The 21,990-nt window shown below is 38.2% G+C and overlaps 1 protein-coding gene across 3 annotated transcripts in view; it reads right to left on the bottom strand.

The window, feature by feature from the left end:
- The window catches only part of LOC149253499 (protein FIP1-like), a 482,913-nt gene that overhangs the window by 174,434 nt on the left and 286,489 nt on the right, over positions 1-21,990 (bottom strand). For all 3 annotated transcript variants that reach the window (XR_016267076.1, XM_089459927.1, XM_089459926.1), the window contains exon 11: positions 17,799-17,858. Coding sequence is in view for 2 of the 3 variants with exons in the window: in XM_089459927.1 (XP_089316053.1) it covers positions 17,799-17,858 (60 nt within the window). In the remaining variant the exon portion in view is untranslated. The remainder of the gene's footprint in view (positions 1-17,798; positions 17,859-21,990) is intronic.

Here is a 21,990-nt window from a genome sequence, read left to right as displayed (position 1 = left end):
CTTTCGTGTTTTTGGAAGTGAAGCATGGGCCCATATTCCAGATGAGAAACATAAAGCTTTAGAACCTAAGAGTGAAAAATGTATTTTTGTTGGATATTCTGAAGATGTCAAAGGATATAGACTTATTCCACTTAAGTCCAAAAATGTTATCATTAGAAGAGATGTAAAGTTTGCTGAAAATATATCGGCCTACGAGCCTAGTTCGGCGGATGTGCCACCTCTCCCTATTTCTTCTACTTTTGAAAATATTTCTTCTTCAGATGATGAAAGTGAGGATGAAAATCCTCCTCCACCTTCTCAGGATCCTCCTTCAGCTCCTCAACTTCCAAAATGGGTCCGTGCTACTCGGGATGCAGCAGGTGATCTTGCCGGTGATCCTACAGATCAGCGACATACACGTTCTCAGTTTGGTAGAGCCTCTTCTTTACTGGCTCAAGCTTCAGTGAATTATGATCCTGACACCTTTGCAGAAGCTTCAGGCCATCCAGATTGGGAAGCAGCTATGAATGAAGAATATCATTCATTATTGGCAAATGATACATGGGATCTTGTTCCTCTACCAAAGGGACGAAAACTTGTTAGATGCAAATGAGTTTACAGAACCAAGTATGGACCAGATGGGAAAGTTGATAAACATAAAGCTCGTCTTGTTGCTAAGGGTTTTTCACAAGTTGAAGGCATTGACTATACTGAAACCTTCTCCCCTGTTGCCAAAATCAACTCTATCCGCCTTGTTCTTTCCCTTGTTGCCTCTTTCAAATGGGAAGTCCATCAGATGGATGTTAAATCCGCCTTCTTGCATGGGGACTTGCATGAAGAAATCTATATGGAATAACCTATTGGCTTTATACAAAACAAACTCCAGTCTTGTATGTCGGCTTAAGAAGTCCCTTTATGGTCTCAAGCAAGCTCCTCGAGCTTGGTATGCCAAAATGGATAACTTTCTTTTAGAAAATGGCTTTTCTAGGTGTCATTCTGACAATACTGTCTACACCAAGAAAGTGGGTAAGTCTCTTATCATTCTTTTTCTTTATGTTGATGATCTTATCCTGACTGGTAGTGATCCCAACCTTATAAACCATGTGAAGACTAGCCTTAAAAGGAAGTTTGAAATGACAGACTTAGGACACTTACATTATTTTCTTGGTCTTCAAGTCTTACAATCCAAGGAAGGTATTTCCCTTTCCCAGTCCAAGTATGCCTGTGATATTCTACGCCATTTTCACATGGAAGACTGTAAGCCATCCCCTTCTCCCTTTCAGTCTGGAGTCAAACTTTCAGTCACTTGTACTTCTCCTGAAGTTGATGCTACCTTATACCGTCAACTTGTAGGAAAACTTTTGTATCTAACCCATACTCATCCTGACCTTTCCTTTGTTGTTGGCCTTGTTGCTCGGTTTACGCAAAACCCACGTGAAAGTCATTGGAAAGCAGCTAAAAGAATACTTCGTTATATTCGAGGTACAGTTCAGTTTGGGATTCATTACAGTGCCGAAGCATCTCCTCTATTGGTTGGTTTCACTGATTCCGATTGGGCTGGTGACCCTGATGATCGGAAGTCTACTACAGGTTATGTGTTCACTCTTGGTTCAGGACCTGTTACATGGGCTTGCAAGAAACAAGGTGCCATTTCTCTTTCTTCAGCAGAAGCAGAGTATCGTGGTGCTGTAGAAGCTAGTAAGGAAGCCTTGTGGCTTCGTCAGATCCTGTCAGAGTTTGGCTTTCAGCAGCAACATCCGACTACACTTTGGTGTGATAATCAAAGTGCCATTCAACTATGCAAAGATCCAGTCAAACATCAGCGCAGCAAACACATTGAACTGCACATGCACTTCATCGAAATGCTCATTCACGACCATGTTCTTGAAGTGCAATATTGTTCAACAGATGATCAAGTTGCAAACATCTTTACAAAGGCTCTCACAGAGGCGAAGTTCACTAAACTTCGATTTATGGTTGGAGTTCAGGAAGTTGTCACTAAGGGGGGATAGGCTCTAGTGCCTCCTTCCTTCTCCTATTGTGTCATATTTGTAAATCCTTCAATCCTATCCCAAGTTGTTCTTAAGGGGGGATGTTAGGATATTCCGACACATAGGAAATAGTTAAGTATAACTTGGTCTAGTATAGAGTTAGGTAAAGTGTGTTTCTTTACTATGTACATTTTGTAACTTACAATCCGACGGTCACGATATGTAGTGATCCGACGGTTCATTCTCTCCTCGGTATTACCGACACTTGATCCGTGGCTTAACACCCGATTGGTCCATGATCTCTATTTAAAGAGCATGGAGAGTCATTTGTAGGTTAACCGTCCATGAGAGAAGCTTATGTAAATTTTCATTCTTTTAATAAATTACCTAAAGTGGCCGCGTTGGCTCAGGTCGTGGACTGTTTCCCTCTTTGAGGGTTTTAACCACGTCAAAAGTACTGGTGTATTGATCTGTGATCTGTTTGTGAGCGGTGTCCTTTGGTGTTCTATCTGAGGAACTTACCCTGTAAATTCCTACATTCCATTGAAAAGAGGATAAATGAAAGTGACCTGGATAAAAGGGAAATTAATAATTAGGTTGATGCTCACACGGTTAATCCACCAGTGATAGAAGATCAAGTTATAACTCATGACACCTATGAGATTGATCCATCATCCTTGACAAAGCAGATGCAAAATGAAGAAAGACATGTCACGCATATCTTACATACTTCATCTGAGAGCTTTAAAACAGAAAATTCCATGTCATCAGTGATACAGCCTACCACAAAGAAAAAACGCAAAAGAAAGAGAACGAGAAGAAGATTTGATGCATCAGATGGCCGCGAGCAACTTGATTTTCGGATAGGAAAAAGTCCTACCGTATGCAGAATTGGACATGGCACATCCGAGAAGCAGCCGACAGATTTGCCTGAAAGCAGGCAAATGCTCAGTATACACTATATTGAACACATCTGATGCCATGGGGCATCCTCTGTATTTCTAACCCTACTCCTTGTTTTTTTAGCATTTTCATTTCTATTTTAGGATTAGATTTACTTTTCATGTTACTAAATAGTTAATAAATGAAGAGCTTATATCTTTCCTGTGCTTAAAGTTATAAGATGATTTTTGGATGGACGCTACTTATGTTTTGTGGTGTGTTGCGTGGATGCAGATTCTGGATTCTCACATTACTACAATGCAGCAACGTGTCCCAAAGTAGAGCTAGATGTTGACCACTACGTGTCAACTACCCATAGCAGTACACCCTCTTTTTTTCGCAAAAGGGATAGTGCTTGATCGATGTGCCCGTACCATTCGATTATCATCATCAGCCCGATAATATTATGTTGTAAACCCAGTCTGCATGTGTAAATTGTAAATAATCTTAGTAGATCTGAGTCATTGCTTAGGCAAACCTAATTTTCTAGTGATAATCTACGTTCCGGAAGGTTTTTTGTCTCACCGACCTATGGTCGGCAGAATTTTCCTTCAGCCTAACCCCAAAGCCGAAATGGATTTTGTCATTAGAATCTTAGGGGAATCCTAGTGTGCTAGGTCGAGTCTATGTAAAAGTAATTTGGAAATAATCCTAACTATTTGGTTAGGTTATTACAAATTGCTTGATCTGCTATATTATATTTGTGTCGTAGAACTGTGTGGTCTATGAGGGTCTATGTCAAATGGGTTTTCCCCCTTGAGATGTAAAATTGTAAAAGTCATGATGTAAAGTGTCTTGAGGGTTAGAAAATAATTAATCCCCTCATGAGTCCTAGGTCCTAGGTGATTTTTCCAAAGGCTAAGTTCGAGGGTCCAATAAAAATAATAAAAAATAATAATAAGAATAAAATTAAAAAATTAATGAAATAATTAAAAAATAAAATTAAATAAATAAAAAGTTGAAAAATAAAATAATAATAAGTCAAAGTTTTGAGGAAATAAATGCAAGATTTTATTTTTTTAATATATTTAAAATTTCGACAGATGAGATTAAAAGAGATTTTGATCCTCATCGACGATCGAGATCATTTTGACATGGATCACTCGAACTAGCCGTTGGGAATTTTTCCTTTAAATAGGGTGGTCAAGGGTCATTTGAGATAATCCAATCTTAGAGTCGTTTGCTAAAGAAAGCTCTCTTGTAGTCATTTTTTGTGCAATAAAGAAAGACTTTGGGGTTGAAATCTTGTTGGTGTTACTCTTCTGGAATTGTTATAAGATGTTTTATTTTTCTGCATAAATTTATTTTCAGCCATTGATGATAGCTTGATGAAGAGTGATTTTAAACACAGGTATCTTGTTTAGTCGCTAGGGTTTGAATGGTAGTTAAATTTCTGAATATGATGGCAGGTATCTCCATTACATTTGGATTTTAGTATCGTTTTCTCCTTTGTTAATGGTTGATTTAAGCTGTGCAGGAAATCCTTTTTTTGAGATTACCGGGCGTTCGGGGAAGTTCTCGGCTGAACCAGCCAACTCCCGGATTGCATTTTCTGAAGAGCCCAGCCAGTTTTGATCCCGGGCTTATCATTTGAAATTTTTCTTATGAATGCATGAAGGGTTTTCTAAAGCATCTCACATTAAATTTAAAATTCTGAAAATATTTCTGTTGCATACCGACAAATCTGGCTATTTAGAGCCTTTAAACTATGAATATTGTAATTATTTAGTTGGTTTTAGGGTTTTTAGTTTTGTTTCTTGCACATTTTACTTCTGGGTGTTCTATATTTGCCATTGCAGGTTGTAGGTCTGAGGAAAAATTTTTGTTTGAAACCAGACCTAGGCCCTGGAGGGTAAGATTTAGCCTCAAAACTAGTTTTTGCAGGTGCATCGTTTTGCAGTCCAGGGTTTCAGATCTTGTCCAAATCTGGAGAAATTTTTTGGGGTTTACAAATAAATCCTAAAGCAGAATATAACATTTTAATCTGGAAATTCCAGGGTTTTATTTGGCAGCGATTTTCCATTTTGTTTACGGTCCAGTAGAATTATTTTCAAAATTCATTAAGGGTTTTGTTGTTGTCATATTTCCTTCAAACCGCACCCATACTTCTTCTCTCACCTGCATTCTAAATTTCTTTTCCCTTTCCATGCCTCATACGCTGCTCATGGCTGTCAATTTCTGCGGCCTTCTTCACTAAGCCTTCACGCTACCAGCATGCTCCTGTCCATCTCACGCAACTGCATCCATCTCCTCGTCACTGCTCCACGCCTTTTGCCCTTCACTTCAACACAGTCTTCACTATCTGTCAACTCTCCTCTCTGCGTGATCTCACATTCCTCACATTGCATTCTATTGCTGCCTTTCCCTTTCACCGTCTAGTCCTCACGCTCAACCCGCAGCCATTCACACATCCTTAGCTGCATTGCTGCTCACTACTCAGCTTCATCCAAACCTTCAACGCTTTTACCTGCTACGTATATCAGCCCTGCCAGAAATCCATTCATCTGTTGAAGTCCTTCTGTAGACCCTTCGCCTTCCATCCACATCGTCTCATCTCGTCCTCCTGCATGATGCTCAAACCCTGCGTGCTGCTATCCATACCGCATCCCCTCGGCCATCCGAACTTCACTTCTCCTCCATCACCTACGTATTTTTCTTCCGCCATCAAACTTCATTCGACCTACAACTGCACACTAAAACGCGTTTTTCACCTTTTGTCTATTCGATAGGTTAAGCATGCGTATGATGGTTTAGTTTTAGGCTAGTTTTGATTTTTATTTGATTTTAAATTTAAGTCTGAGTTTTAATTAGTTAGGATTTAGATTTAATTTTCATTTTTGTTATAGATCAGGTGTTAGTTCTTTCATTTTGATTTTAGCTTAGCTTTTAGTCTTAGGTTTTAGTTTTAAAATAACTTTCATGTTGCTTTAAAATTCAAAAAATCAATAAATAAATAAAAAGTCATAAAAGGTTTAAATTTTAGTTTTTGTTTTGATTTTTAGATTTATTTAATTTTAGATTTAGCTTTGTTGATTTCAAGTTTGTTAGATTTTTGTACTAGTTTAATTTAGGATTTGATTTTAGAGTATAGAAAGTTTAATTCCTAGGTTTTTATTTAGTCTTGTTTTATTTTTTAGTTTATATTTAAAATATATATATATATATATATGAAAAAAGACTAATTAAAAATTGAAGATTCCTTTTAAAGTCTTTTTTCTATTGTGTTATAGTTAAATGTGCTTAAATGTTTATATTTGAAGATTAACTATTTGAATTTGGTTAGCATTTAAATTTTATGGTTGTTTAAAGCATTCAATCTTTAGAAATTTAATTGTTGGATCATTATTAAAGTGTTGTGAGTTTATTGAATAGCTTGTATTGCTTGGGATATTTGATGATAAATGATTGTTTTACAAGGTTCATATTTCTGCAACATTTAATAAATAATCATTTAATCATTAACTCCATAAGGCACTGGTACATTAATTTCTAAAATCAATCAAGTGCTAAATTGCCTTGTTGTGTCTCCCAACCCAACTGGTCCACAGTTGGTCTTCCTTTATCCCATAGGGTCTACCCCCCTTAGCCTCGGGAGACGGCTTAAACGGAGAGATCGGGGATCAGGGTGACAGCCCCCGGTTTGAGCGTTGTCGCGCTGCCTGAACAATCTATGTGACAACACTTTCCACTATTTTCCGTAGTCAATTATTATAGCACTTGTAGGCTTTGCTTCTTATAGAATATCCAAGAAAGATCCCTTCGTCAACCCGAGAATCAAACTTTCCTGGTGAGCCATCATTGATTTTTATGAAGAACTTGCTTCCAAAATCTTGAAGTATTTTACTGAAGCAGGTATTCCTTTCCATTATTCATAAGGAGTCTTTTCATTATTTGGTCTTCATTGAGTTCGATTCAAGGTATAGACAGTTGTCCCGACTGCTTCTTTCCAGAATTTTGTCTGCAAGTTAGCTACTATTAACATTATTCTTGCCATTTCTTGAACTGTTCAGTCTCTTCTTTCAACTACCCCATTTTGCTTTGGTGTTCTGGCAGCAGAGGGTTCTCTTTTGATTCCATGTATTTTATAGAATTCATCAAATTCTTTTGATGTGAATTCTCCCCCTCTATCTGTTCTGAGACACTTAATCTTAAAGTCCTTTTCATTTTCCACAAGAGCTTTAAGATTCTTAAGACACTCAAATGTTTCAGATTTATATTTTATAAAATATACCCACATAATTCTAGTATAATCATCAACAAATAAAGTAAAGTACCTTTCTCCTTGGAGTGCCGAAGTTCTAGTTGGTCCACATAAATCAGCATGAATGATCTCCAAAGGCTTTGATGTAGAAAACTCCTTGGTCTTGTGACTTGTTCTAGTTTGCTTTCCATGTTGACATGGGCTACATACTCCTCGATTTGGTTTGAATAACTTTGGAATGTCTCCTACTGCATTTATCTCGCTGATATTGATCAAATTATCGAAGCTTGTATGTCCAAGTCGCTTGTGCCACAACCAACTTTCATATGTTTGACTCAAGTAGCATTTGTCTTCTTGAATCTTGTTTAGAATGTAGATGTTGTCTGGTGTTCTAACCCGTTTCGCCACAATTTCCCCTAAGGAAGAGTTCCTTATTTCACAGTCTTTGGTGCTAAAGACAACATTATGTCATTGATCATAGATTTGGCTAACACTCGGAGGTTGTGTTTGAGCCCGTCTACTAGCAAAGCATTTTGAGCTTTTCCCTTTCCATTAATAAGAGTAACAGTTCCTTTTCCAGCAATTTTGGCAGATCCACTTCCAATGGATACATTTTGTTCCCTTTTGTTCAATGAGACAAACTTCCTTTTGTCCCCTGTCATGTGTCTGGAGCACCCACTATCCACAACCAATGATTTTCATTATTTTGAGCACATTGACCTAGGCCACATTTATCTGTGTTGGGATTCTCACTTCTTGCTTTTCCTCTTTTGAGTGGGCAATTTTGCTTATTGTGTCCATTATTATTACATAATGAGCAAATCAGATCAAATCTGGCCAAGGGATCAAAAGACTTGTAGGTCTTGATTGGTCCTTGCCCTTTGGGGCCATATGGTTTGCTTATTTGATCCTTCAGTTTTCGTGTGTCATTCTTACGAGCCATGCAATATCTAGCTTGATGACCAAAATTTTTACAATGGAAACAATGCCCAAAAAAGATAGTTTTGTACCTGTTGTAATAGCCACAATTTGAATCAACATTCTTCCTTCGAGTTACTCCCGCTTCATTCTTTGAATTTGAGATGGGTCTTTGATGAAATACTATTTTGTATCTGTTGTAGCATCCATGATTCGAATCAACATTCTTCCTTGGAGTTATTCTCTCTTCATTCTTTGGATTTGGGATGAGCCTTTGGTGAAATAATCTTTCTTCCTTTGGGTTGCTACAAAGTACATCGGCATAGCTTTTCGCATTATTCTTAGTGCTTGATGATTCTCCTTTAAAACCTATTCCAGATTTATCATATTGAGGTTTTCGATTATTTAGGATAGTGTCAAGTATTTGAGATCTTTTCCAACACTTTTTAACTTGCTCCAATTCCTTCCTCAGAGATACTATTTCGGCTTCACGTTCTTCGCAAGCTTCTTCTTTTTCTTTTAGCTTGTTTTTCAAGAGATCTTCCCTTCTTTTTGTTTCCTCATTTTCTACCTTGAGAGAAATGATTTTATTCCATAATTTCTCATTTTCTTCAATGGCACTTATTAATAATTCATCTACAATTCCTTCTAGCCCTGAGTCATCATCACTTGTGAATGCCATGAATAATACTTCTTAGCTTCCAGCATGGTCATTTTCTTCATCTGATTCTTCGTTACCTCCTTTGTGGTGAGGGAACTGGTTGGTTGATTTCTTTTTAATGACTACAAATTCATCTTCATCAGACTCATCTTGCTTAGAGAGGAAATTCTTCTTGTTGAACCCTTTCTTTTTGTATACCATCCTTTTAGAATTTCCTTCATCATCACTATCATGCTTATGAGGATATTTTGCAACATAATGACCTATTTTTCCACATTTGAAACAAATAAGAGGGTATTTACCTTTTAGCTTAGATCCTTTCTTCGGCCTTCGTACAAATTGCGCCAATTCGGATTCAACATCGGAGTCATCACTGCTCACATTGCTTTCTTTCCCCTTTTTTGATTTTGAGGCCTTGAATGCTGCATCTTTGGAGCTTGGGCAACCTTTTCTCATCTCATAGGCAATGAGGATTCCATGGAGTTCATCCATCTTCAGAGTATCTAGATCCTTCACTTCTTCTATGGCACTTACTTTGGAGTCAAATCTGTCTAGGAGAGATCTTAAGACCTTTTGAACAATGGTGCTTTCTTTAATGTTTTCATCCAATCCTTTAAGAGAGTCGACCACTTCAGCTACTCGGAGAAAGTATGATGCAATATCTTCTTCATCATCCATTTTCTGACTTTCAAATTGCCTTCTATGTGTTTGAAGCTTTGCCTTCTTGACTTTGGAGTCCCTGTCGTATAAGCTAATTAACTTATCCCATACTCCTTTGGCAGAGTTACAATTCATGACTTTTGTAAATTGGAGTTTAAGGCTTTTGCATTTGCAACGTAGACTTTCCTCTCGCCTTGATCTGTTGGAAGAGTGGAAGGAGCTATGTACTCATTTAAGACTGAATGCCAAACCTCAAGTCCAAGGGACATTAAGTAATAGGACATTCTCTTTTTCCAGAAACCAAAATTTGTGCCTTCAAACAGAGGAGGTCTTCCTGACACTTCTTGATTTCTCGTCATGACTAAGAATTCTTCTTCAAGCTGTTAGGTTGATATGAAGAAGCACGCTCTGATACCAATTGTTGGAAATACTAAGAGGGGGGTGAATCAGTATTTTCTTTTTCAATTATTATTTATATCAGTTAAAAACATTTATATTTGGAACACAAAAGTAGATAACAGGAATAGATGCTTTTATTAATGTGATATTTACAATAAATCAAGTACAATATATAAATATATATATATATATGGTTTCAATCTGTTGCCAAGCACTAACTTGGACTCTTTGTGAGGCTCCAACCTCCAGAGCACCAACTCTATCTTGTCAAAGCACCAACTCCCAAGGACACCAATCCTTTCAATTCTGAGGCACCAACCTCAAGGGCTCCAACCCTCTGCTGTAAACCGTCTAGATCTGTTTGGTTTTAATTCTCCGCTCCCAACCCTGTTGGACCTATGACTTACTTTTGTCCTCCTGTTCCTTCCACTTCTGCCAGAGCTTCGGCTTACTTTATTTTCTTACAGTTTTTCAATAACACTAAGCCTTTCTTGTTCTTTGTTTTATATCCCTGATACCCCTGACCTTTGGCTTCCTTTCTCCGCTGGCTATTCGGCTTCCACAACGCTCGCTTGATCTTTTAGCTTCCTCTGCGCTCACTCTTCGGCTTCCTCTGCCTCTTCAAATCCATTAATACACGGGACACGTTAATGTGGAAAAGAGGCCGAATTACAATAATGTGGCATATTAAAGACAATATCAGAGATGCCCCCCGTTTATAATATCCATACAATATATAATAGTAATCCTGCAATCGCAACGGTTCAAGCCCACTAAACTATTAGAAGCGTTGATTTAACTTTAAGCCCCAGGCAACACATTTATCGGAACCATAGGAATACACGGAAATACACCCTCCGAACACATAAGGCCGGACTTCAAATGCATTATGCCCGCATCTATAACTTCATTGGGTCCGCTCCTCCACAATTTTATCGCAATCAGCTGATTTGCACATAACATAGCCAATTTCCCGATACCCGAACGTGATATTATTATAAACTGTTTTTTTTTTAATAACTCTATTGGGTCCATATATATATATATATATATATATATATATATATATATATCGCAATCGGTGGTTCGAGGGCGACAACCCTTTATACATTGCGATTACCGCGGATGCGACATTTGATTAAGCCATGCTATAATGGTGTAGTCGAGTCTGGAATTATATCACAATCAACATTTTAATGTGGCAAGGATTTAAAGAGGCTTGCGATATTGCAACAAATGCAATATTATATTACATCATATTGTAATGGTCCCGTGGGTCCATATATTAGTGTGGAAAATGTCGGGAAAAAATCAAGATGAAATCCCCAAAATGCGATTTTTTGGCTGGCCCATTAAATCGGCTGATTTTTTGCTGAATCAAAAAAGTCGGGATTAAATCGTGACTTTTTCCAAAAAATCGTGAATGAGGTAGTCTCTTTAACGATTTTTTAAATTTTTTTTCTTTTGAAAAATCGGGATTTTATTGAAAAAGTCTAGATTTTATTGAAAAAGTCAGGATTTTTTTAAAAATGAATATTTTTGTGTTGTTTTTATTTTGCCAACTTTTTCAAAAACTCCCAACTTTAACGACTTTTTCAACTTCTGGACCCTTGTCAATTTAATCCCGACTTTGACTTTTTCCACATTGATATATATATATATATATATATATATATATATATATATATATATAGATATCGCAATCGCATTTTTTAATGTGGCAAGGCTTAAAGCCGGAATACAAGGATACATATGAAATACACAGAAAACCCCGCTCCGAAACACTTAGCCGGACTTCAACTAGTTATACACCCAAACATATATATCGTCCGCACATGCATATTTTCCAATGTTTGCCTTTTTCGGATCAATCCTCCACCGTAGATTTTACCATCTCATCCGACGGTTGATATTACACCCGACCAACAAAGCTGCTCGGTGATCTTGCACTGTAGATCAAAATGCATTTGGTCCAACGCTCGACAATGATATCGGGTGAGCTACATGCACGAGGATTACCCGCCCGATAAGGTAGTTTCCTCTCTCCTTCTCCTGCCATGCGTCAGTCAATGATGGTATCGGGTGAGTCCGCCCGAAAACCACTTACAGCCTTGAGTCCGCCCGAAAACCACTGTCACTATTTCAAACCTGCTTTTTGGAATATAACCACGTGCATTCACTCTTCATCTGTATTCTTGATTTCTGCCTATATTATATACTCCTCTGCTCTTTTGGCTCCTCTGTTGACTTCTTTGGATCCCAATATGGCTCCTCCTCAATCTCCCGCTCTTATACTTCCTTGGCTTTCCTGTGGCTTTCGATACTGTTGTTTATGCTTCTTCGCTACGTGTTCCTCTTTGTTTCTTCCGTTGAACTTCTTCTTCTGGATTTTCTTTGACTGCTCCTGTTCTGATATTCTGCATTGTCTTGATTTCTGCCGCTCCTTTGTTAACTCCTCTGTCAGCTCCTCTGATGCTCTGTTAATCTTTGTTCTTCCGATAGCGCTTTCCCTTAGACATATCTCTCTGTGACGTCCGATGACTCTGTTTATGTACCTTCGCTGATGCGATCCTCTTTCCAGTGGCTTTGCTCCTTTTCTTCACAAGTCTGCTCTATTTCTCCTTGGCTTCATATTGATATTAATGACAATCTAGATCAACAGTCCTCAGTTCTCTTGTGATCTGCAACCACGCTCTGATACCATGTTGGAATCCCTGAGTCTAACCCGTTAGAAACCCTTCATGTACTTTCTGATTTATTCCTACCTACTTGTTTTGTTATTTAACAAGTTATTTACCATGTAAATACTGGAAATAAATAAATGTGCATGCTCAACACATTACAGATCATCAACTGAAGGAAACAAAAACAAACACACAAGTGACACCATTGGTTTTGGACTAATGTCCCCGAAAAAACCCAAAGTGGGAAAATCGGTGCAGCGATCTGAGGGTTTGATTTATTAAGCAGTTTCAGAATACAATCTGGGTGCCAAATCCGGCTCACCCAACAGAGAAAAATCTCAGCAGTAGTACCTCCCTACTCGGAAGCAGATATTTCGATTGAAACCCCAGATAAACACTCCAGCTGTTCCACAGCTCCAATCTGCCCCATGAAACCCCAGTGTCAGCCTCTAGGGACTGCATCAGCCTCTCTCTGGCCCAGCATTAGCCCAACATCACTCTGGCTTGGCCAACATCAGACTCTAGAGGCACTGCGTCAATCCTCTGGCCCTCTGCGTCACCCACGCTGGCCCTCTGAGGCGTTGTGCTGGCTCTGCATGAACCCTTGGCTACTTCTGCGTCCCTCTCTCTAGCTACTGCATTGATCCTCCTAATGTTATCTCTGTCTCTCTGCTTCTGTATTCATTGCCCCTCAGCTGCAACTCTGATCACTCTCAACTTTCTCAGCGAACCCAGCCCCAAAAACTCGAAATCTTGATCTCTTGGTGTGTTCTCCAAGTGACCCTCAAGCCTCCTCTTATACTTTTCTCGTTGACAAATCAACGGCCGAGATTAAGTCCGTAATCAACGGCTAAGATTAGACCTGGCTTCATCCATGCCTTTTGGACCATTCTAACACAGTTTTATATTAATTCAAATTAATATTTTATTTTCCTGAAGTTTAGACTTAGGGACTCCATTAAAAATATTATCTCCCAAACTGTTTAGAATCTGCCCAAACCCTTTATGGGTATTGGAGATTTCATGTGCCTTAGCCTCTCCACCAATTTTCATGGCTAGAGCACATCCGATGCTACCCCAAATCAACACCCGAATTGACCCACGGAAAAACTTTGATCTCCTACAGGATATTGTGCTGGTGCGCCCCCTCCCTCTCCTCCAAATTTGAGGCAATTCTAATGGTGGAATATCCGGGAATCTGAAGCCCTAGCAGTAGGATCGAATTTTTCCTAGGCATCCCCAAGGCTAGACCTCAACAAGATCAATTCAACCTTTCAAAGTAAATATTCTTGTTTGGTCCTTTCCCTTCACCTTGTCCAGGATAGGAACATCATTGGTTGCTACATTCCATCCCCGAAACTGGACTGGGTCCACTTGGCCCTATGTGGTCCCACTTCTCAATAAAGACTATTTGTCAAGGACCGTTTGGGAAGCCAAGCTTCCCAAGGATTATAGGGATTGAGTACCTCTTCTATAAGCCTATTCCTTCTCCGTCAACCCTCCAATCCTTACCCATTACCCCTGGAGGATCAAGTCCCTTGCTTAAAGAGCAAGCAAGATCCTTTCCTCACTCCATCATTGGGGAAGGGTTTCCAAGGTTACTTTCCACCTATCCATTGACATATACTTCACAAGTGATCCCTCCACTACCGGGAATCCTCCCATCGGTGAAATTCCATAAAGAGCAAGGAGACGTAGCTGTGGTGACAGTGGGCTAAGCCTCCACCGTTCCCCATAACCTAGCAGTTTCCCTCTTAGGAACCCCTTATAGGTCCCCTACTAGTTTGAGTGGTAACAGGCATTAAACCACACACAAAACTTAAAATTGGGTTGGGGATACAACATTAAAAACTTCTACATGGTATCAAAGCCTATGAACCTATAGTGAAGTTTTCCATTAGCTAATAGAAGAGACCAACAAGCAAACTTCTATCATATCAATGAACAACAAGCCTAAAAGCTTAGTCAAAAACCCAAAGAATTATTGGTTTAGAGGAAGGAAGGTTTCCGAGTAACAAAGTCACTCATTTTGTGTTGGTTGTGAGGGTCATGGCGACTAGTTTGAGGGTGGAGGACAGATTGAGTGGGGATGATAATTTTGGCCCCTGGAAGGAGAGGATGATGCTACTGCTTGAAGAGGTTGAAGTGTGGGATATAGTGGAGAATCTTGTGTAACCTCCTACTGACCCAACTCAATTGTTGGACTTGAACAAGAAGAACGTGAAGGCAAGGAGAATCATTCTTGATGCCATCAAAACCACCTTTTCCCTCATGTGACAAGAATGAAGTTTGCCTACAAGATGTGGGATTCCCTTGTAACATTACACTAGAGTTCCAGTGAGAACAGGAAAATGGTGTTGAGGCAAAAGCTAAGAAACGCCAAGATGACCAAGACTGACAATGTGACCTCATACCTAACCCAGATCACACAGGTGAGAGATGAGTTGGCTATCATGGGGGAGGCTATCCTAGAGGACCACTTGGTCAAGATCACACTAGATGGTTTCACCAAGTAGTGGGATGGATTCAAATATGGCATTATGGCTAGAAATCATTTTCCAAATTGGAGGAGAATGTGGGATGGTTTCATCTAGGAGGAGACCATGAGGAGTGCCAAGAGTGGCAATGAACATGGTGGGGGAGGTGAGGAGGAGAATGTTTCCCTTGCAGTGAATTGCAAGAAGAAGGCCAAAAAGGGGTCTTCTAGTGGAGTTAGGCAGAAGAATAGGAAGCAGAAGGCAAAGGAGAAGGACATGAGAAAAGCTAAATTCTTTTCTTGTGGGAAGTTGGGTCACTATGTTGTTCAATGTCCCAACAAGAAGGCAAGAAGAAGGAAGTTGTAGCTTCAACATAAGTGGATGAGTTCACCTCCAGATTTGACATAGAGTTTTCCTTAGTGGTGAGTCTTGCCACTCATGTCACATCTTCCGATGTATGGTTTGTAAGCAGTGGAACATCCTACCATATCAGTGAGAGAGCACTTCACGAGTCTGGCAGAGGATGATATTGACTTGGAGGTTGTGCTTGGACATAACTCTAAGGTCAAAGCAACAAGAGTGGGGGCAATATCCTTTCAGAGGGAGTCACTACCTCCTCTTAAAGTGACAGATGTTCTTTATGTTCCAGGGTTGAAGAAGAACTTGATTTCAGTCTCCAATGTTCAGAAATGTAACTAGTTTTGGTGTTCATAATTGTTGTACTCATTTCAATATGTATCCTATGTAACAAACAAGAAAAGGAAAGAAAAAGTTATTATTATTAAAGCATGGGTTTCATGCTCTTTATTGATGGCCTTCTAGGTAAAAGCATGCTCTTCATGCTTCTAAGGTTTGTTATGTCTTAGGATTTATTGTCATGAGTCAAAAAAGTCAACATAATACTTATAAGACCCTTCCGGGCATAAATGTATTTGTAAAAAGACTTATTTTTGAGTCTAGGAAGTCCTTGAATCTCCAAGAGTGCAAGTCGGCCCTGGAATCATCAAATCAGCCTAAAGGATGGAATTCAACCCCTTGAGAAGGCTATATAAAAGAGCAGTTCGACCTCATTTGAGACACACACAAGTTAGATATCTCAAGAAGTTCGATCTATCGCTGGGAAAAGTAGAAAAGGAGAGCGAAGGCCAAGGAAGAGAAGGAAGGATGAAATTTTCTTTTTTGGGTTCTATCTCTCTCACACGAGCGAAATTTTAGGGTTTTTGGGTTGTAGAAAGTGGCCGAAGTTGCAGGACCGAGTTGAAGTAGGACGAAGCACAACATCTTGTAGCTAGGAGGAAGGATACTTTGTCTAGACCTCATTGACCTTAGGAAGAGTTGTCTTGCTCTAAGAAGGTCTCAGGAGGAGGTTGATCTAGGGTTTCCTTGGAAGTTGTAAGACCGAAATTGCAGGGTCGAAGTTGCAGGTTGAGTAGCAATATCGAAGTTGGCATGTCAAAGTTGCAATGTGTACTAGTGTGGTGTAGAATCAGGGAAGGACTTGAGAAAGGGCTAACTTGGCACTGGGAAAAGGACTTGGTCTAGGGTTTGGCTTTTTGTATCTCATTTGAAGCAGATTCTAAGAAAATAAGAGTTTTTGGGTTTTCCCCTTGTAGGGGTTTTGGCCTGGCTTAGAGCCTATATCTGTGTCCTCTATTGTTGTTTTTATTCTTGATATTTGTTTGATGAAAAGTAATATCTAAAGAACACAAGAAAGATAATAAGCTCACAAGCAAACATCAATGTTAAAAGAAAATAAGATCTAATAGTTGCCACTTCACATTTTCTAACATCCATTATTGAGGATAGGGGGTATGTAGTGTTGCTCCGAGGAGGACAGATACTCATATATCCCAAGGGATCTAGTGTTGAGTCTACTAGAGTGATTGGAGTTTGCAGTGGGAGGCTATACAGGCTTATGTTTCAGCCCACTGGAGCCTTGGTGGCGCAGACAGCGAGGGTGGTCAATCATCAAAATATGAATTTTTTTCATTGATTTGCCAATGAAAATACCAACCATAGCTACCAATTTTCAACACTAGTCTCAGGCCTCCATCCACTTTCTCTCCTATACTACAAAAATATGTTTACTAATGCTTCTCTTTATATCACTTTGAACCAAATGCATTAAGATTTAGCAATACTAATGTAGGGACACCACTCTTGTACCGAAGGAGAGCCAAACTTAAGCGAGAAGAGGGCGTATGACGTGACATTGGCATCCCTCTTGAGATACCCATTGGCTTGCACCAATCTTGGAATTAAATTTCAAGTACTAGATCAATTGGAAACACCCATGAACAAGATAAATTATAAGATGGACACTCAAATTGGATTTTGAAGAAATTCAAATTGAGGTGCTGACAAAGAGCATGCCTCAAACTGAATAAGGACTTGAGAAATGTACTCCCATGTATGTAGAGAAACCAGTGATCTCAGTCTCTTTCCCTCTAAAGAAGAAATGATGATCTGAGACAGCTTTCTTCAACCCATTGATCATCATAACCTTGGTTTTATCTAAGTTGGCCATCAACCACCACACGTATCAAAAAAGGGCCATATGTTCTATGGAACTTACTCACAAGTATGGTAATTTTTGGGTTTGTTCTGTTGTGTGGTAAGGTAATAAAACCCTAGGTATTTGCAACATATCTACTCCCTAGTATTCTCACACATCATTCACTTTTATTCTCTGTGATTGCAAGTATGAAAAGAGGGATCAAAGTTTCAAACATTTCATCATTAGCATAATGAAGAATGAAGATTATATTATTCAAGTAATATTTCTCTGATAGAGAAATGTATTAGAACTAATTTATGTATGAAGGCAAGTTATCAGAACTATTACTTATGAAGTCAAAACAATTATTCTAATTCAATTTGCAATACCTCAGCCGATAATGCACGGAGTTCTTGTTCACGAGCTGCTAATAGATGGACAACATCTACCTATACAGGAAAATGTTGAATCAGTACATCAGCTCCACATGATATGAATCTTTTCCATCACATTCGAAGCTCAAACATCATCTAGGGTACCATAGCAACAAAAATCCTATCCATGAGATGAAAAATAAAGATAAATGAAATGAAAATTGACATGGTAGATATTAAAATTTATAAAGATGCACATGGCTGCAACTAAGTACTACCATTAAGGTAGCTAAGACATTATATTGTGAAAAATCATTTAAATAATAAATTTGCAGAAGCCAATAGGGTACACCACATAAAATATTTCCATCTGTGTTCACATACTCTTTCATGCTCCTCTAAAATTCTAACATATTCCATCAAATCAGAGAGAAAATTCAAAATAAGAATGAAAGCAGGGAAGCTAATTATTGACTAGAAAAAAAAAAATTGAATAGTTGCATTTCAGATAACGAGTTTATGTAGCAAGATTTCTGGTCCAATGATTTCTGAACATGAAGTTCGTGTCTGACTAATAGACTATAGGCCTATAGAAGATTCCCAACTTATCATTACCATACACGACAGGCTACCTATACCAAAGATTTTAAGTGGTAAGCACCTACAATGGCCGTCTTTAAGAGATTTCAAGAAATGGATAAGATTTCTCCACCAAGTTTACTTTCCTCCCAGAGAAATATTGTAAAAAATATGTTCATCCTAGCAACTATGTTAACTCTATATGCATAACATTGATGAAACCATCAATACAGCCATAATGATTGACTTCGGAATCCATTGCTTACTCATGTTTGCCACCACTAGATGTGTATATATTAGTAAATATGCTTTAAGGTCTTCTAAATAGATCTTTGAGATAGCCAGGCAATGCTACAAGTAACATGAAAAGAGCTAGGCACATTTGCAAACCAAAAGATTATACTATTGTGAGACAAAACCTGGGAAGGTAGAGATTACTGAAGACATTATGGATAATGAAACCAAACTCATAATGTAAATGGCATAGTTATTCCAAAGGATACACCGCCACAGATCTCGAAACATGAATTAACAGGTGAATCTATGAAAGATGCACAATCAATTCATGGAAAAGTGAAACACCGGCTAACTTCCTATCTTTACCAATTCCAAAAGCACACACCACTGTATCAGTTCAATGAGGGACTAGGATCAATGTATTTTCTCAACTGGAGAAATAATTCCAAGACAAATTTGGCAAGGGAACTCTTACATCATGCTGTAGAAAATGCCATGGAACCTTCTTGAAAATAACTAATGTCAAGCTAAAATTTACATTCCTTTCAATGTTTGTCAATAGTGTCAATATCAGATTAGGTCCATAGTGGTTGAAGATTCTTGGTATCTGTTATCCACCAAAATGGGTAAACCCTTAGAAGAAAACTTTTTCCTCGTACATTTGCCAACCAGCCAGCAGCTCCTAACCAATGTTATTAGAACCAGACTGAACCAGTTAGAACTGGCCAGTCCGGCTGGTTGGAGGGCAAAACCGGTTCAAACAGGTGAACTAGATTGTTTTTGGCCAGTTCGGTACCATTTTTCATTGAACCGGCCGATTTTGTACAATGCTATCAAGGACCCTCTGAACACAATTTTTTGTTTTTAAAAGTAATGGTTTATGACTGGGAAGCCTATCTTTTTACCATATTTCCCTACTAATACTATTCAATTAATGGTAATGTTAAATTCTTGAAGTAAAAGGAAGGATGAAAATGGAAGATGTTGAAATATCTAGCATACACAAACTAGATCCATTTTCTTCAACAAAGAACTACCTCCAATGATTAGTTAGCATCAAGTAAATAAACATTATCCAATATTATTAAGCAGTTATACAAAAGAAAATTCAGCCATTAACACATTAAAAGAGCAGTGGAGATAATAGTGCAACAATGAGACAAGAGACACAAAAATTAGACCTGAGGCTAGTGCAAAACCCACAAGGGGAAAACCTAGAAACTCTTATGCGTGAGAGAGAGAGAGAGAGAGTTCATCATCAGCAACAACATCAAGAGAATAACAAAACCAATACCCAAGAACAAAAAGAAATCCCAAACCCTTCTGAAATTTCAGCCCTCCTTTTCTCCTTCTGAAATTCGCTAGATCGAAGATATACAAGACAAATTCGATGTGTACAAATGATGGAGGAAGGCTCCTTTATATAGTGATCAAAGGGGGTCGAATGGGTGCTTCTTAAGGGCCTAGTCAACCTAAACAAAAGGGTGGTCGAATTGAATAATTTTATGACGGAAAATATAAAATTAAAATTTTCCAATTTTTTTCTTTTATTTTCATTGATGGAAATACTAACCATGGCTATAATTTTCAACACTCCCTCTTAGCCAAAGAGGTATTTTCATTCTCTCTCATGTGTCTCATCATAAGGAAAGAAAACAACATCACAATCCAATTTCAACACTCCCTCTCAGCGAGGGAGGCATACTTTCAGCTACACCATAGATCTCATCTCGGCTGAACAATGATGTCTCAAATCATCACTGATGATAGGGGAGATCGATTTACCACAACCAAGTCCATGGAAATCATATTTGACCTTGGTAAAGATCACACACACCCTACTAGTCTCCAATTCAAGCTCCATGACCTAAAAGGGCATATCATAAGTCTCATCTCAGATGTACATGTCTCATCATAAGGAAAGTTGATAGTTGCATCATCATCTCGTCTCAACTGAACGTTAGATTTTTGTAGCATTGGAAGTTAATTTTCCTTAGGGCTACATTGATCTTTGCTTTGATGATTGTGTTGCATCATTTACACATTAAATTTATTGTAAGGACATAACTCAAACACAATTTAAACCACTAATTTCTACAGAATTTACCAATTACAATCTAGGCATAATTTATCAATTTAATTCACATATACATACCTGGTTTCCGAGTTTGACGTTAATTCTGTGTTGATGTATCCCCAATTGCTCCCAATACCAAATGACCAAATCCTCCCAACCAAGATGAGCACAGCCTTGGTAGCCAGCTCCAAAATACTTCCCAATTGGAGTATTTTGGCCCCTGTGCCCAAAGGCTTCAAGAATAATTGCCCAAATCTCAAGTTTCCATTCGAATATCCAACTTTGAATCGAATCTCTAGCTCTAATTCAGAAATCATGTTCTCCTTCCCATTCTCCTTCTAGTCTTTCTTTCCCCCCAAAACCCCTCCCCCAATGTCTCTGCGTACTCGAGATAAATACCCTTCCTAGGCGGTCACTGCCCTCTTCCACTACCTCTTGTCATATTTTATTTGACAGTCACAACTTTACGTGTAACCAAGAGGTGACGGTACGTATGCATATATTGTTATGTTGTTATGCTTAAACTTAATAATTTTAACTTTTATAAAATTTAATTATAATATATAAAAAAAAAATGAATAGTTACACACACACATATATATATAATGTTTGTTATATTAATTTAGTAATTTTAACTTATAAATATATATTTATATACATGTATATATTAACAATAATTAACTTATAACTTTAACTCTATAGTGATCAATATTTACATTAAAAGGATTGGAATTGTAAATTTTATTTAACAACCTTATAAGTACGAAGTATTTAATATGTATATTTTGAGTTTCGAATTTTAGGTAATATCTCTCTTCTCAATAATTTAGGTATTTAGCACCTTTTCATTCATTTAAACATTTTTCCTAATTACTTAATAAGTATAATAGTGCAAGGCATGTTGTTGGGTCCCTATAATACTAGTGATTACCCCATTACTATTGTAGTTATACCCCTTATTTATATTGTTGTGCCCCCATTGCCCCCATATTGTTATTAATGTGCCCATAGAATCCCTCTATTGTTATTTTTGTGGCTTTATATTATTATTGTTAGGTCGGCTGGATTATATTGTGACTCCTTAGACTCCTATATATAGAAAGGAGGTTTTGTCATTTGAATCATCCAAGAATTGTTCATTTATGTAATGTAAAGGAGGTTGCGCCCTCGAAGAGGCTGAATTCTAAGGCGTTGATCTATCTTTTCTATCTTTTCTTGAGCTGGTTTCATAACATTTGGTATCAGAGCTTTGGATTCTAGGGTTTCGCTGCTCCAAACAGGTCATCGTGGCATTTTCGCTATAACTTTTTTTCT

The sequence above is a fragment of the Pinus tabuliformis genome, chromosome 7 (assembly GCF_031772625.1).
Source record: "Pinus tabuliformis cultivar Carrire ecotype Pingquan chromosome 7, CPIR1, whole genome shotgun sequence".
NCBI classification, from domain to species: domain Eukaryota; kingdom Viridiplantae; phylum Streptophyta; class Pinopsida; order Pinales; family Pinaceae; genus Pinus; species Pinus tabuliformis.
Note: the sequence above shows the minus strand (reverse complement) of the source record. Positions and strands in the feature narration are given on the sequence as shown.